The 17116-nt window shown below is 36.2% G+C and overlaps 1 protein-coding gene across 1 annotated transcript in view; it reads left to right on the plus strand.

Annotated features, from left to right (window-relative positions):
- Positions 1–11616: 11616 nt before the first annotated feature.
- Positions 11617–17116, plus strand: part of Cubn (Cubilin) — a 134242-nt gene continuing 128742 nt past the window's right edge. Inside the window, exons 1-3 of the mRNA XM_076448804.1 lie at positions 11617–11869; positions 15978–16107; positions 16514–16561. Of these exons, the coding sequence (XP_076304919.1) occupies positions 11769–11869; positions 15978–16107; positions 16514–16561 (279 nt within the window). The 5' untranslated portion in view covers positions 11617–11768. The remainder of the gene's footprint in view (positions 11870–15977; positions 16108–16513; positions 16562–17116) is intronic.

Raw genomic sequence — 17116 nt, forward strand, 5'->3', positions numbered from 1 at the left:
GTTAAAAAATAACAGCCACGCTACACGTTAAAAACTGTACAATAGTAATTTTTCTGAAGGCTAGAATAATACTCAAGATAAAGTAGTAAATCCAACAACAAAAACAAAGTGTATTTTACAAATATTATTATAATAATAATTAACTAAAATCGCACTACGGCGTTCGAAAGAATCAATGGCTAGTTGGAATGCAATATATAAATTTCATAAGTGAACGTAACTTATTGTAAAATTATTTTGTCTGTTAGAAATAAAGTGAAATAGTATTAAAGTATGCATTATATTCTCGTTACGAATTAAGTGAGTCCTTCGAATCCATCAGTGGCACAGTGTTATGTCTACAGACTCACACCGCTAGAATATGGGCTTTAATACACCTGGTGGGCAGTGCACAAATAGCCCATTATGTAGCTTTGTGCTTAATTAAAAACGACGATTTCTTTTACTTTTAGTGTTCGATTTCACCGTAGCAAGCATTAAATAAGTTTGAAGTTGAATTCAATGGCTAGTTGGATGGTGTTACATTTGGTTGTTTGTTTTGAATTTCGCCAAAGCTACTCGAGGGCTGCCTGCGCTAGCCGTCCCTAATTTAGCAGTGTAAGACTAGATGGAAGGCAGCTAGTCATCACTACCCACCGCCAACTCTTGGGCTACTCTTTTATCAACGAATAGTGGGATTGACTGAAACATTATAAGACCCCCACGGCTAAAAAGGCGAGCATGTTTTGGTGAGACGGGGATGTGAACCCGCGACCCTCAGATTATGAGTCGCACGCCTTAACCCACCTGGCCATGCCGGCCTGAATGGCAGAGCACAAATAGCCCATTGTATAGCTTTGTGCTTAATTCCAAACAAACAAAGTTTCCTCTTCAAAACAAGAAACGCAAAAGGGATATTTTTGTTATTTTAAAGAGAAATATATGTAATAACGTAACAAGCTCAGAGTATGTGATGTTACACGTGTTAAGGCACTGATTGTCAGACCAAAATGACAATAAAAGTTGTGCACTATGAAAACGGAGGAAAACACCGGATTTTTCGCCAAAACGCATGCGTGTCCAATAAATTTGTTTGAGAGATCTGCATGTTCTGCAAGTGCAACATGTTCAAAATCCCTATAAAAGTGACGGGTTCTCGGTTTCCATAGCTCAGTGTTAAGCCACCAATACGCAATACAGTTACGCCAAGACTGACTGAAGCACAACACAACAACGCCATTGGTCGATTGGAAGCAGGCGAATCTCGGTCAGATGTTGCCAGAGCTGTGAATGTCCACCCAAGCACCATCACAAGGCTATGGAATCGTCACCAACAACATGGATCAACTCGTGACCGTCCACGATCTGGCAGACCTCGTGTGACCACGCCCGCACAAGATCACAACATCCGGTTACGTCACCTTCGGGATAGGACCACCACTGCGACGTCTACTGCCTCAACTATACCAGGGCTGCGTAGAATATCCGATTAGACCGTACGCAACCGTCGACGAGATTCTTAGGACCCATGTGCAACCCATCATGGTGAACGTCAACGACGTTTTTCAACATGACAACGGCCGTCCTCACACAACCCGACTCACCACTGTCTTCTTGAGACACCATAACATCAACGTTCTTCCCTGGCCCTCCAGATCACCAGATTTAAACCCCATCGAACATCTTTGGGACGAGTTGGACTGACGTCTGCGATGGCGACAACCTCAACCGCAGACTCTACCTCAGCTTGCAGCAGCTTTGCAGGCTGAGTGGACAGCCATTCCACAGGATGTGATTCGTCATCTCATCGCTTCCATGGGCAGGAGATGCCAAGCAGTTATTGATGCTCACGGGGGGCATACTGGTTATTGACGTTGAGTGACGTTAAACTTCACCTAGTGAGCGTGTACTTCGCCTTTGCAGACTATAGGTGTTCAGTAGTGAATGTGCAAAGTTTCACACATGTCATACAGAACTACCCGGAATAAACTTGTTAACAATGTGTCTCATATTTTGCTTTTTGCGTTTCTTGTTTTGAAGAGTATATTATAAGAAAATTAAGAAAAAATATTATAAAAAGATCATTTAGCCGTCGATGAACATGCAAAGAGAAATGGATCGGCATTATTTAATATGTAAGAAAAGACATACATAATATACAAAAAATATATTTAATTAGAATGGAAAATATTATAACATCATACTACAATAGGCAGGCATGACCAGGTGGTTAGGGTGCTCGACTCATAATCGGAGAGTCGCGAGTTCGAATCCTTGTTATACCAAACACTCTCGCCCTTTCAGTCGTCGGGGCGCCCCCCCCGCTAGTACAGCGGTATGTCTCCGGATTTACAACGCTAAAATCAGGGGTTCGATTTCCCTTGGTGGGCTCAGCAGATAGCCCTATGTGGCTTTGCTATAAGAAAACACAACAGTCGTCGGGACTGTATAACGTTACGGTCAATCCCACTATTTGTTGGTAAAAGAGTATCCCAGGAGTTGACGATGGGTGACTAATAGCTTCCTTTCGTCTGGTCTTACACTGCTAAATTAGGGACAGATACCGAGAATATTCCTCGTGTAACTTTGCGCGAAATTCCAAAAACAAACAATGCAATAAGCAATTTTATCAGATCGTTAAAATATCCAAAACCCATCAACATTACTTATTTTAATCACGTAATAATTAATAATTTACGTTATGTGCAACACCACACAAGCAATAATTAGTTTTAGTTATTGAAACACATTGAATAATCTTTTTAATATCTTAGTACAGTTACTATATATATTTTTCCGACCAACAGAGGGCTCCAAAGTTGGTCAATACGTAGCACGTTCAGACATTGTTTCCTCTTTACCGCAGAAATGAACTTCTACATTTTCGGATGATTCGCAGAACCTATCCCTCACTGGTACAGCGATAAATCTTCGAATTTACAACGCTAAAATCAGGAGTTCGATTTCCCTCACTAGCTGTCCCCAAATTAGCAGTGTAAGACTAGATGGAAGGCAGCTAGTCATCACTACTCACCGCCAATTTGTGTGCTACTCTTTTACCAACGAGTTGTGGGATTGACCGTTACATTATTATAGCGCCCCCACCGGGCCGTTTAAAATAGGCATTAAAGAAAAGACATACGGTTCTAAATTTTGTAACCGGACACACTTTATAAACTTAATTAAAACTGGTAGTATATTAATATTTCTTTTGAATTAATAAGAAAGAAAATAACGGATACAATAAACAAACAATGATGAGTATACATTTTATAATTTCTTTACGGTTGTACATTCTGATATAAAATTTAGGAACTTTATTTAACATTTCACTTTAATTAATAACCAAACTGACACATTCCTATCACATTAAGTTGGAGTGAAAATTCGCAAGGATTTTATCAGATATATGTGCCACATATTATCAGCTTTTAGAAAAGACGCCCACGATAACAATGATTTGGGCAAAATAATTCCACTTGCAACTGTTTAATCAGTATAAAATAATTGTTTTTGTGTAAGACGCGCCATCTATCTACAGATAACGAAATACTTAAAATATCAATTTTAACCTAACATATTTTAATATTTTTGAGTGGTTAAAACACACTTCTACTGATTTGAAACAAATATTTTAAAACTACTTTTAGATTAAAATGTGAGACTAGTGAAGATGGAATTATTTCTTTCAGACGATGCAAGTATCTCGGACCACTATACCAACTTTGAAGAGGACATTTTCAAAATCCACGTTTTCCAACGTAAACCACGTCCAGTAACCACGTTACTGTACCTGTAAAATTGATGACCTTACGTCAGGATCAGAGTAATTAATAGGTAGGACACCTTACGGATCCTAGACATTGAGTGTGATACAACTTTGAAATTTTATTAACCAAATAGGAGCCTGGCATGGCCTAGCGCGTTAAGGCGTGCGCTTCGTAATCTGAGGGTCGCGGGTTCGCACCCCAGTCGCACCAAACATGCTCGCCCTCCCAGCTGTGGGGGCGTTATAATGTGACGGTCAATCCCACTATTCGTTGGTAAAAGAGTAGCCCAAGAGTTGGTGGTGGGTGGTGATGACTAGCTGCCTTCCCTCTAGTCTTACACTGCTAAATTAGGGACGGCTAGCACAGATAGCCCTCGAGTAGCTTTGTGCAAAATTCCAAAACAAACAAACAAAATTAACCAAATAAACAAATACAGGAAATACAAAGTTAACACAGGAGAACAAAATTTGTACAATTATAACCAAATGATAGATTTTAAGAAACCAAAGAAATAAGCTTAGAAATCACAGAAATAAAACTGTTGCATGATGAAGTTATAGGAAAGTAATATCAATTCAGGAAATCATTCTAACGTACAATAAATTCATAACAAATGCGACAGGAAGTTATAATTAATGACAAATGAATGGACTAGCTGTATGAAATAAATGAACAATACAATACTAGAAAAATTTCCCCAAAAGAGTGTGGAAAACAAAAACAGTAAAGTTACTGATTACTGCGGTGAGTGGCGAAAAAAGGCAAAAGAATTCAAAAGTTGACAATCTTTCCCCCGAACGCAACAGAAGACGAGACCTGAGACAGGATATTAATGAAAGTATCCTAAGACTTCTCATAATCATATCTGTTCATCGTCAACATTGTAATATATTTGAACAGAAGAACACTGAAATAAAAAAAAAACATGTGATGACACATGCAATGGAACATGAAGTGGAACTAAAAGAATGTAGAATAAACATAACAAAAATATCGTCGTCTAGACTGAAAAAGGGTTTAACCCTAACATAGAAGATTGAATAAGTATACACGATACTCATGTACCAAAGATGCTTCTCAACTAATACAACATCGTAAACAATTCTCCAATACAACACATGTAAAGGGAGCTCCACATACTATTTGTGCATATAATTTCAGACTTGATCCGCAGAATACTTAAAACGCAAACTAACGTGGCAGGGATTTAGTTTAGAGAGAGAGAAATCAGAAGAGTTCTCTCTCCAACTGGGGTGTTCAGGAACGTTGTAGTTCCTCTTCGTCCCCTTACATGAGAAATTTTTAAAATATCCGTGGAATTTTTTAATATTTCAAAAATGGAGTGGGGTATTTGTGAGTGAGAGGAAGGACGGGAGAACTGGACGAGAGCAGCGAAAGTGAAGTGAGTCAGACCTTGGCTCGAGGACGAGTACATGGCGGCTGGCGAATTAATTTTTAAAATTTACTATGATTGATTAGATACCCTGTGACTGGGTAAACGGCCCTTTTCAGAATGAGGCTGGGACCTACAGGTCCGATGCCAGAGATTTTGCTGTGGGGGGGGGGAAACGGGAGTACCCCGAGAAATCCCACTTTCACGGCCTGGGCGCCGAATAATCTACCAAGACCGTGCCCTGAAGTAGCTGGGAAGAAAGAGAAAAAAAATTAAATAAATAAATAAAAAAAATTAAAAACTGATGAACTATGACGGTGGTATACACGGGAACTGTTAGCTGCGGTCTTGTAGATCGGGTGGTATCTTCGTCATGAACTTGTTTTCACACTTGAAGCCCATTGGTGCAAGTGAAAAACGTGGTCTCGTTGGCGGAACAACTGGCTGTTCTTTGGTGTGTTGTTCTTCGCTGGTCTGTGATGCCTTGTTTCTTCTCGAGATTTTAGTTTGAGTTTTCTGCGTGGAGGTAGTTTGTTTTTCAGTTTGAACTATTGCGTCGATGGATGTCTTGGTAGTTGTCTGAGTCTGGCTGGTTGCTAAATTCTGTGGAACTTGGATTGAAGTTTGGCATGATCTGTCTTCTTTCTTTCTTAGTTTGCTGGCACTTGGCGTGTTGCTGGCAGAGGGAGTTGACGTCTCCTGGGTCGAGTTGTCTGTATCTGTCTTCGTGTTTCTTCTGGTTAGATCTGGACTCGGCGGTATTTTGGTAGTTTCTTGTTGGTATTTGTTCGTTGGTTGTTTCTGATGTCTGGATGCTTTGTTTGACCAATTTTTGAAATGTCGTCGATGTGGGCGTTCGGCTCTGAAGTGGAATATGTGATAATAACAGCCATCACGTAAAATACAGTCAGCACTGTACTTCAACGTTGTTACTATCTTCATAAAGTACGTAGGCAGGTTAGTCTTTTTTTGAGAAAATTCGGTGGACAGCATACACATTGGCTTGGATTTGAGGTTCAATGGTTCGTTTGATTTCTTCTGGTTCTATTGATGGGTCGACGCCCCTGAGGAATATTGAGTAGAGACTGACTGGATTTTTGGTAGGGGAACACCTTACAATAAATTCGGTGTTCCATGATTGGCATAGGTAAATTTGGTCTGCAGTAGGGGCTGGTTGGATGAAGATTCCGCCCCGGCGTAAAATTCGGGTCCTGGATGGTTCAATGGTTGCCCCTGGCTTAGCTCGGGCGATCAACATGACGACTTGAAACGGCGTGAAGTTCGGCGGTAGGCCGTCGATAATTACCGGCAGCACTAACGGCCTGACTGGTAAGGATGAACGTTTCGTTCTAAATAGCATGTTGGCAGCCATATTGACACATCTGACCTGCTCAGTAACTAGCTCTGGACTGTCCAAAACCCGCAGAATAATTTATCGAAAGATCACTATATAACGTACTGTTTGTTAATTAAAAATCTGGTGTTATTAAAGTCAGACATAAAAACTTTTATATATAGATATGTCAGTTCCGTAAATACTTCAACTGCTTTTTATGTTTAATATTAATATAGACAATTCTTTATTTAACTTTAGCGAAATTGTTTTGTCGACGATAATATCTGGAGGATAAAATATCCTAAAAATGACGCTACCTGCGAACCTTTTGTTCTAACCTCCTAGCAATCGAAAATAAAACTGTTATGAAATACGGAAAATAATAAATATTTAAATCAACCTCACTGTTAAGTAGTAGTTTTGTTTTATATTATTTAGAAATACACGTGGTATAAAAAACAGAACAATATTATTGTTATACATTACTTAAGCTAATATATCCTCTTTAAGGAAATATATTTTTAATGAGTACTTGCAAAAGATATGGTACAGAAAACTTAATTATATACCATTATCATACCAGATAAACAAAATTTCAGAGATTGTCTGTACCAGTGTTTGCTTCAAATGGTATAACAAATAGTGAATTTTTAAAAGCAAGTTTACTCTTTCATAAATACCTGTTTGTCTTGTAAATACGTAGTTAGTAAACCACGAGTTGACATAACTTGTAGGATGGGATAAATATGTCTAGTATTTAAGAAACCTTCAAGAGTATGCTAAACAAAACCCCAAAACTGTAATATTAATACTAAATGGAAAAAATAAGTGACAAAACTAGAGTTGAAATAAATATTGTTATTATGGGAGATTTTGATTTCAGGGTATTGACTAGAAAGATTTCGAGCCTGACGGTGAAGGGAATATATTTTTAATAATTGTTCATGACACTTTTATTCACCAACTGATGACGGAACCTAGAAGACAGAAAGCTACACTAGATTTAATATTAACATATGATCTGAATATGATAGACAGAGTTGTGATTAATGAGCACTGAAGTAGAAAAAGGCCTCGGGATGGCCATGTGGGTTAAGGCGTTCAACTCGTAAACCGAGTGGCGCAGGTTCGAATCCCGGCCGCATCAAACATGCTCGTCCTTTCAGTCATGTGAGCGTTATAATGTGACCGTCAATTCCACTATTTGTTGGTAAAATAGTAGCTCAAGAGTTGGCGGTGGGTAGTGATGACTAGCTGCCTTACCTCTAGTCTTACACTGCAAAATTAGGGACGACTAGCGCAGATAGCCCTCGTGTGATTTTGCGAGAAATTCAACGAAACACACGTACACACGCACACTCCAAAGTGGCACAGCAGTATTTTGCAGACTTATAACACTAAAATAAGCACTTCAATACCCGTGATGAACTGACCACAGATAGTCCCTTGTGTAGTTGATAGAAAAAGAAAGCCACAATACCATCCTTTTATAGAACTGGTAGAAAAATCCACGATAACATCCTTCTATAGAACTGGTTATAAAAAAAAAAAAGCCACGATGCCATCTTCCTATAGAACTAGTAGGAAAAGCCACGATGTCACCCCTCTTTAGAATTGATAGAAAAAGCCACGATGCCATCTTCCTATAGAATTGATACAAAAAGCTACGATGTCACCCTTTTACAGAACTGGTGGAAAAGCCACAATGTCATTCTTCAATGGAATTGGTAGGAAAAGCCACAATATTGACCTTTTATAGAACTGGTGGAAAAAGCCACAATGTCATTATCCTTTTATAGAAGTGGTTCCTTGTCACAAGTCCTGCTGCATGCCTTCGTAGCAGTTCTACATCTCAAGGTTAAAGGTCAGTGTCGTTGTCTTAGATCAGAACGTTCAATCCAAGTGGCCTTAAAATAATTAACCACAGTTTTAAGCTTCGGGTGGAAAAATGTTTTTACCAATAAGAAAGTTGAACATCTCGGTAACGTGGTCTATAAGAACAAATCTTAGTGCTGAGAGCATGCAAACCCTTAAAGTGAATTCTGCACCTGAGTCGTATGTTCTTTCATAGAATTTAAAGCACACAGTTTCAAAGAATTGTTTTTCAAGGATTTACCGCATGCACTAGTCAAACGCCACTCACCGCTAACTTTTGGGATATTCATGTTATATTGACTAATGGGATATGACTGCCATTTGTATAACGCATCCAAGACTCCTACTGCAAAGGGATGTGAGCCATGGAACCTCAGATCTGCATTTGGGCACGCTAACAATTATGCCGAGTTCAGCTTTATTATTTAAAGATAATTTTTGAATTAATTTCTTTAAAAGAGCATGTATTTTTATAGATGTAGTTTAAATATTTTGATTTTATTAATACTTATAGCTATAAAGATATCTCTTCTGTGAAAAAAAACCCACAAGAAAAACGTATTGCTCTATTCTGTCTGACCTCTTCACTCAGTGTCAGGTTCAGTGTACTAGAAAATAACTAACACACCAAATATAGTTTATGTTTTCTTCGCTTGTTGCCAGGATGTTAAATCGAGGCCCCGCTGGCACAACGGCATGTCTGTGGACTTAAAAAGCTAGAAACCAGGTTTCGATAACTGTGGTAGGCAGAGCGCAGATAGCCCATTATATAGCTTTGTGTTTAATTACAAACCAGCAAACAAACTTAAGTCGATATATCTCAGAACGGCTGGTATGGGTACTAACACTTTTATTGATAAGGAGAAAACAACGTTTCGACCTTCCCAAGTCATCTTCAAGTGGGTTTCTCGTCATCAAGTAAACGTAAGACGAGATAATAAAATGTCGAGTAACAAAGAAAGTCACTGATCTCTCTTTCTTTATCAATCTATCTACAATATATGTTTCTATGGATTTAGTTATTTAGCAGTGTAAGACTAGAGGGAAGACAGCTAGTAATCACAACCCACCACCAGCTCTTGAACAACTCTTTTACAAACGAATTGTGGAATTGTCTGTCGCATTATAACGCCCCCACGATTGAAAGGGAGAGCATGTTTGGTGTGAAGGGGATTCGAACCCTCGACCCTCAGATTATGAATCGAGTTTCTTAACCACCTGGCCATCCCAGTCCCTCAATAATGCAAATGAAATGATAAGTTATTAGTAGAAAATACGCCTCCCACTAGTACAGCGGTAAGTCTACGGGTTTACAACGCTCCAATCAGCGATTTGATTCCCCACTGTGGACTAAGCATATATCCCATGTGGCTTTGTTATTAGAAAACACACGCACAGTATAATATACATACTTATATTTGCTATTTCAGAACCTGTAAAAGAAATTTAGGTTTTAAACAACAACTTAATTTTACCATGCAAAAGAAGGAAGTAAAAAATTCGACAACATTGAATTTTTTACCTTAATGTTTAGGAATCAACATTTCATGATGAAATGGTTGTATTCTTTGGTAGTTTATTTTCCCCTTTAATTGTATAAAACTAGTTTGTGCGTGCGAGAGAGAGAGTGCAGATGCATTAATATCCGAGCAGTAACGCAGATATTTACAATTAACTCTCAGACCCCACAACAAAAGGTATAACTTACAATGTACACCCACTACGGGGAGTTGTCGTTGCTCAGTAACAACCCATATTAAATAACTCTCGGTACGTGAGGGTACTTCTTATGTGCCAGGCACCTTTCGATGTGCACGTGTTGCTAGGAACGAGCAATAACTAAGGTAATGTGATGGAACGGAAAAGAAAGTAGCGAAACTTTGCTCCACCGTAAGAGCTATTTTTGTGTGTTAATGAAACGAAATTACTTTATATAGAAAAACTAAAAATGTATTAAAAATACTAACACTGAATCATCAACCAATATCTACATTTATCTGATATTTAAGAATTTTTATCTCACAAAGAATATTTGATATGGTTTTGGGGTTAAAGCTTCTGCCACTCCTGTCAAAGTATTTTATTTAGATTATTAACACACAATATAGCGGTGAGCTTGAGGGCATATAACATTAAAATCCAGAGTTCGATACCCATGATGGGCAGAGTACAGATCGCCTACTGTATAGCTTTGTGCTTATAAATGAATAAATAAACCCCGTCGCACCAAACATGCTCGCCCTTTCAGCCGTGGGGTCGTTATAATACGACTGTCAATCCCACTATTTGTTGGTAAAATAGTAGCCCAAGAGTTGGTGGTGAGTGGTGATGACTAGCTGCTTTTCCTCCAATCTTTCATTGCTAAATTAGGGACGGCTAGCGCAGATAGCTCTCGTGTAACTTTGCGCGAAATTCAAAAATCTGTTTGTTTGTTTGTTTGTTTTGGAATTTCGCACAAAGCAACTCGAGGGCTATCTGTGCTAGCCGTCCCTAATTTAGCAGTGTAAGACGAGAGGGAAGGCAGCTAGTCATCACCACCCACCTCCAACTCTTGGGCTACTCCCAATGAATAGTGGGATTGACTCACATAATAACGCCCCCACGGCTGGAAGGGCGAGCATGTTTTGACGCGACTCGGGTGCGAACCCGCGACCCTCAGATTACGAAGTGCACGCCTTAACGCGCTAGGCCATGCCAGGCCCCTGTTCAAAAAAACAACAACAAACAAACAAACAAATGTTCTAGTTTTTACATAACTGTATCTACGTATGTTAATTATGCTTATTTATTTCTTCGAACGTGAGTGTTTTGATCAGTTTAAAAATTGAGTATCAGTCTTCTTATAAGAACAATTTTCACAAGTTTTAAAAGTATTTGAATATTTTGGTTGGCTGATATGAGAATATTAATATTATGTACATTATTCTTATAAACGCATTGGTCTATAATATACACAGAACGGAAACCCACGGTAAGTATAAGTGACATTTTTATCATATGTGATGCTGACAGGGCCTTTTATTTTGCATTTCAATTAATACAACATGTGAATAAAGTGCGATTCTAGGAAATATTCACGTTAGGCATAAAAGGCCATTTTGTATCTGCTGCGTCCGATTATATTCCTGGTACAAGTTTCGTGAAAATTAAACGGTGAAATTGTACACCCAGGTTTAGAATGTCCAAACCAAAAGGCCGAATATTATACACACATACAATCTCCACCCCCATCTCATAAATATCTTACAACTTTCTCTAAACTTGTTTTCGCTTATAACCGAGGCAAAGGAGAGGCGATTTGAGTAATTGCGTCTACAAATTTGTTACATGTTTGAAAAAACAACAAAAACATGTACTAATTGTTTTAACTGACCATATTGACGAAACTTAATTTCTTGGTCGTTGTAAGTTCCAAATGGATTACTTTGTAAATTTATTGTCCTTATGTATTTTTTTATTTTTGGTGTTTGTTGTAAGCCTCACAGACACGAACTCGGCTGATCCGTACGCCATCCAGTAAGTATATACATTTATTTATAACTAAATTATTATAGTTATGTACATTAACCCTAATATTTTATTTGAAATAGAAAATGTTGTTAAATAATTTATATGGAATGGTAGTTGGGATTATTATTTAACGTTCTTATGCTGATTTGTTGGCCCAAATAAAAAAATAAATTAATTATCACAAAGGATGAATGGATATCTCGAATTAAAATAATTAATCTTGCACGTGCACTTTAGTGTTTTATGACACTCTTTGAAATAAATCAAATCATGGAAATTCCTGTGATTATTTTCCTGCTGTTTATTTTGGTAATAGTTTGTATATTAGGTGTAAGGAAGGAATACACAGCATTTAGTTTGTTTTAGTTCGTTTTTGAATTTCGCACAAAGCTACTCGAGGGCTATCTGCGCTAGCCGCCCCTAATTTAGCAGCGTAAGATTAGAGGGAATGCAGTTAGTCACCACCAACTTGTGTACTACTCTTTTACCAACGAATAGTGGGATTGACCGTCACATTATAACGCCAACACGGCTGAAAGAGCGAAAATGTTTATTACGACAGGGATTCGAACCCGAAACTCTTAGATCACGAGTCGAACGCCTTAACCCACCTTGCCGTGTCGGGGCGGGCCGCTAGTATTTAGTATTAGATGAAACTAATAAAATAACCAAAGAAGAAAATGAAAGCTTTCAGAAGAGAAAAAATTCGGGTTTGAACCTCATGTTAACAGTTAATTTACTTCATAATAATTTAAAGAAAATAAATATTAAGTCAATATAATATAGTGCTATTTTTCGGTGCCTTTAAATTTCATTGCAAGTCAACAGACATTGGCAAGATATTATTTCACGTAGATTAAAAATATGCTAAATAATTTATCTCCTCCAAGAAGCTGAAGAATCGTGTATTTGCACCAGATTTTCAAAAACGTTTCGTTGATTATAACTGCATTATGCTTATTTAAAACATGTGTAGCACCAGTACCAGATAAACTACTGTGAAATAATCTGATATTGACAGTTTATTTGGTTTGTTATAGTCAAATTGTACATATCCGCAAGTCTCCAACTTTATGAACTTACAACGCTAAAATCAGGGGTTCGATTTCCCTCGGTGTACTCAGCAGATAGTCCGATGTATTTTTGCTGTAAAAAAAAAACACATAGAGAGTTTATTTTGATATCTGTGCTAGTCGTCTTTAGTTTAAAAGTAATAAACTAGATGGAAAATAACTAATTAATATAACTGCTATTACTCACTGACAATTATTGAGTAACTCTAATCGAATAATGGGACAAACAGTCACCTTATAATGCTCCTACCTGACTGAAAAAAACGACCATGTTTGGTAGGGGGATTCGCTTTCTTAACCTGGAGATTGGTTGTTCAGCGCCTTCACCGTCAGGTTATGCTACTGTTAGTTAGAAAGAACTATTTAGTTTTAGTTGGTAAAAGAATGGAGAATATAATTATATACGTACACTACTTAGGATCAACATTTGTTACTTTATTTTTTGCTTGTAATAATATGAACAAATATTTTAGGAAACTAATTTAAGGATTTACAAGAGTTTGTATACAATTATTATCAGTAATTATTTTCATAAAATAAGATATAAATTTGAACGCTGTGTGTATTTTTTTTTTAAAGAAGATAAAAAAAGGCATTGCCAAAGTAATCTCATTTATCTTACTTATGAAAACACAGTTTCACCCTAGGTGTACGTTGTACTCCGGTAATATTCCGTAGTATTTCTTATGTCATTAAAGTTGAGATGACATAGAAATTTAACAGTAAGTCTATAATTTCAATGACGACAGATTTTACAATGTTCTTTTAACTTTACTTAATATCCTCAATTGTCTTTTATCATCCTTTATCAGGTATATTTATTTTAATGTTATGCTTTATTTTTTAAATTGCCATCTTAAATTTTTTTGGATCTGAACGTAAGACCTTGGAATTAGGAATCATTGGATAGAGGCACTTATATTGATGTCGTCTGAATATATCTTTGGAAACATAGTGTTACATTGAATAAAGGTCTTGGCGAGTGTAGCTTATGGTTGGTATGCATATGTAGGACTACGAATTCAAAATTTTTACTGTTACACGAAAAAGAAAATCAGAGAAAAAAATGCAATTCACATTGATTGTTCGTGGATATCCTATAAGAGTGATGTTCAAATCTTACTATTCGTTAAAAGCAGCCCAAAAGTTGGCGGTGGGTACTGTTATTAACTGAATTATCTTAAGTCATGGCAGATAGCCCTTGTACACTTGTACGCAAATATACGAAATAAATAAAAAACAAACAGATGAGAAAATTACTGAAGATTAAGAAGCTAATTAACAAGGCGATTATAGACTATAAATGTACAACTCTAAAATCAGGGATTCGATTCTCCTCGGCAGACTCATCAGATAGCCTGATGTGGCTTTGCTATGAGAAAACACACACATAAAAATTAGCTGAAAGCTATGTATATTTTCGATCAGTGAAATCAACCTAAATTTGTTCTAAAAAAACAAGCAGCGAATCGTAAATAAATTGTTTTTTTTTTCCTTCTGGTGGTTTGTTGTGCCTCCAGTGGCTCAGCGGTAAGTCAACGAGCTTAAACCTCTAGAAACCAGGTTTCGATACCCGTGGTGGGCAGTGAAGAGATAGCTCATTGTTCAGCTTTGTCCTCAACTAATGGGCCTGGCATGGCCTAGCACGTTAAGGCGTGCGCTTCGTAATCTGAGGATCGCGAGTTCGCGCCCGAGTCGCGCCAAACATGCTCGCCCTCCCAGCCGTGGGGGCGTTATAATGTGACGATCAATCCCACTATTCATTGGTAAAAGAGTAGCCCAAGAGTTGGCGGTGGGTGGTGATGACTAGCTGCCTTCCCTCTAGCCTTACACTGCTAAATTAGGAACGGCTGGCAGAGATAGCCCTCGAGTAGCTTTGTGCGAAATTCCAAAAACCAAACCAAATTTTAACTAAATAAACTTTCTTTTATTAGAGGTGATATCATTGATATTTTAAAAACATAATGAAAGGTAAAAATCGTAATTTAATTAATAAATTAATAAAAATTGCTTATTGTTTTATCTCACAACACTTTTAACCACACAGTTTATTTTAAGCTTTGGTATGATCCGGCCTTTGTCACAATGAAGATAAGAAGCGAGTTTAATGTTGCGTACAATAAACATACATGAGCCACAAATGTCAAACGAAGGGACTTATTCATTGGAACATTACTATCATGTCGTCTGCTTAAATTAGTTAAAGACATAAATATGTATTATTCTCTTAATTTAGACAATGCGTAGTTTCGTTTTCTAATAAGTTAGAAGTGAATATCAACTCATAAATGTGATAATTTGAGATTAATAAAACTATTCGGTGATATGATTCAGATACACTGAGAGAAGAAACTTCAAATGAATCGAGCTATGTGCAACTAAGTAGGTAGAAAGTCCAAGTTAATCGTTAAGTTATAAAATAAAGATTGGCGGTATATCTCTTGTAAGTATATAATAGTGAGGTTTGGATAATATATAGAGTAAAACTTATAATGGAAGAGTTATTTTTTTAAGATTAAATAATAAAGTACTTTACCTGGATAGAATAAAAATAAGAATACTTTCACCATTTTCTCTGGAGAAAAGCTATTTATTTATATTTACAAAATGCCTTAGGCTTAGTATCTTGTAGCTTGAAATCATATATTTAGTAAATTTCATATTAATTATACTTTAAAGGTTGTAATGGCCATGGAATAACGTAAGATAAATTACCAAACTTGGATACTTTTAGTTAAATGAAAATGTTACGGTAATGTATCGCTAAGTAATAAACAATTGTTCAAATGTAAAGTTATATGTTAAATGTTGCTTTTCATTACTATTTAGGGTTATAAGTGATTTTTAGTTTAATATAGGTTGTGTTACAGTGAACGTCATGTAAGACTTCACAAAACATTTTCACAAATTGTTGATCTGTACAAATATATTTACTTTAGTTTAACAAAGTAATTTCTGACACTTGAAATCATTGATAACTATGCACTTTACTGCTGTTATTCACCTATTTCGAAGTTTTGAAGTTTTTGTTCTTTTTTCAGACCTCAGATAATCACAGAAGGTGGACATTTGATCTTTCAAACAGGAACCAATCATAATATTACGTTTCGATCACTTGGAAGTGGGCGAATTGTACTTAATAACGAAGATTTAAATAAACTTGTACAACAAGTAAGTATATTATTAACTTTTTCTTTAAAAATAGAAGAAATTTAGTTTATGTGATTAAGAAAAATTATAAAATAAGATAAACTTGTATAGCACGTTATTAAATCAACTTAAATCTCCGTTGTCAAAAACAAACAAAATATTTTTAATATTTCAATTATCACAGAAAAGTTTCATGTGCAGAGTTATATCTGTAATTCTTGATTCTGTTTCTTCACACTGGTAAGAAAGCCATTACTTACAGTCTGCTAATGATATGATATAATTTTTATCATTTAACATTGACTATGTTAACTTGTTGAACAGAGTCCAACAAATGTTTTAAAAACTAGAACTTAATGCTATTCTTGTATTATTTTTCCTATGAATTGTATCCATTGTGAATTTATCTATTTCACAATACTTTTAGGCCAAAGATTCTGTGAATGAGGTACAGGAGATAAGAGCGTCGAATTTGGTATGTATTATATTTTCAATAAATCAAAAATAACACCTATTACAACATTAGTCCATAAACTCGGGTTTCTACTTATAGAGAAATTTTAATAGACTTAAGTGTTTATTGATTGGGTTACATGAAGTCAAGTAATAAAAAAACATTTATTAATGTCACTAACACATTTTTTAACACACCATAAGAATTTAAAATGTAAAATTTATTAATTGAGTTTTGTTTTCTTCAGTTTTTAACTAACAACAAATTGAAAGAGTTCTGAGCAAATGTTTGTGTATGTTTGCTGAATGGATTTATTTTTGATTATATAATTATTTGTTCATTAAATTTTGTTTTTTAATGTTAAAAAAATTAACAAAACTGTGCTGAGATAACTTAAAGCTTATGGATGTTGGTACAGTGCATAGAAAGATACATGAACACTATTGTGTTAAAATCTGAATTATTAGATAATATCAAAATCTATAATATGTAAAAAATCCCATATGATTAAATTATAACTTGTGTTTTTTTAATGTGATAAAGTGGTGTTTAAAAGAAAGCCAGGAATAATATTTC

The sequence above is a fragment of the Tachypleus tridentatus genome, chromosome 8 (assembly GCF_004210375.1).
Source record: "Tachypleus tridentatus isolate NWPU-2018 chromosome 8, ASM421037v1, whole genome shotgun sequence".
Lineage (NCBI taxonomy): Eukaryota > Metazoa > Arthropoda > Merostomata > Xiphosura > Limulidae > Tachypleus > Tachypleus tridentatus.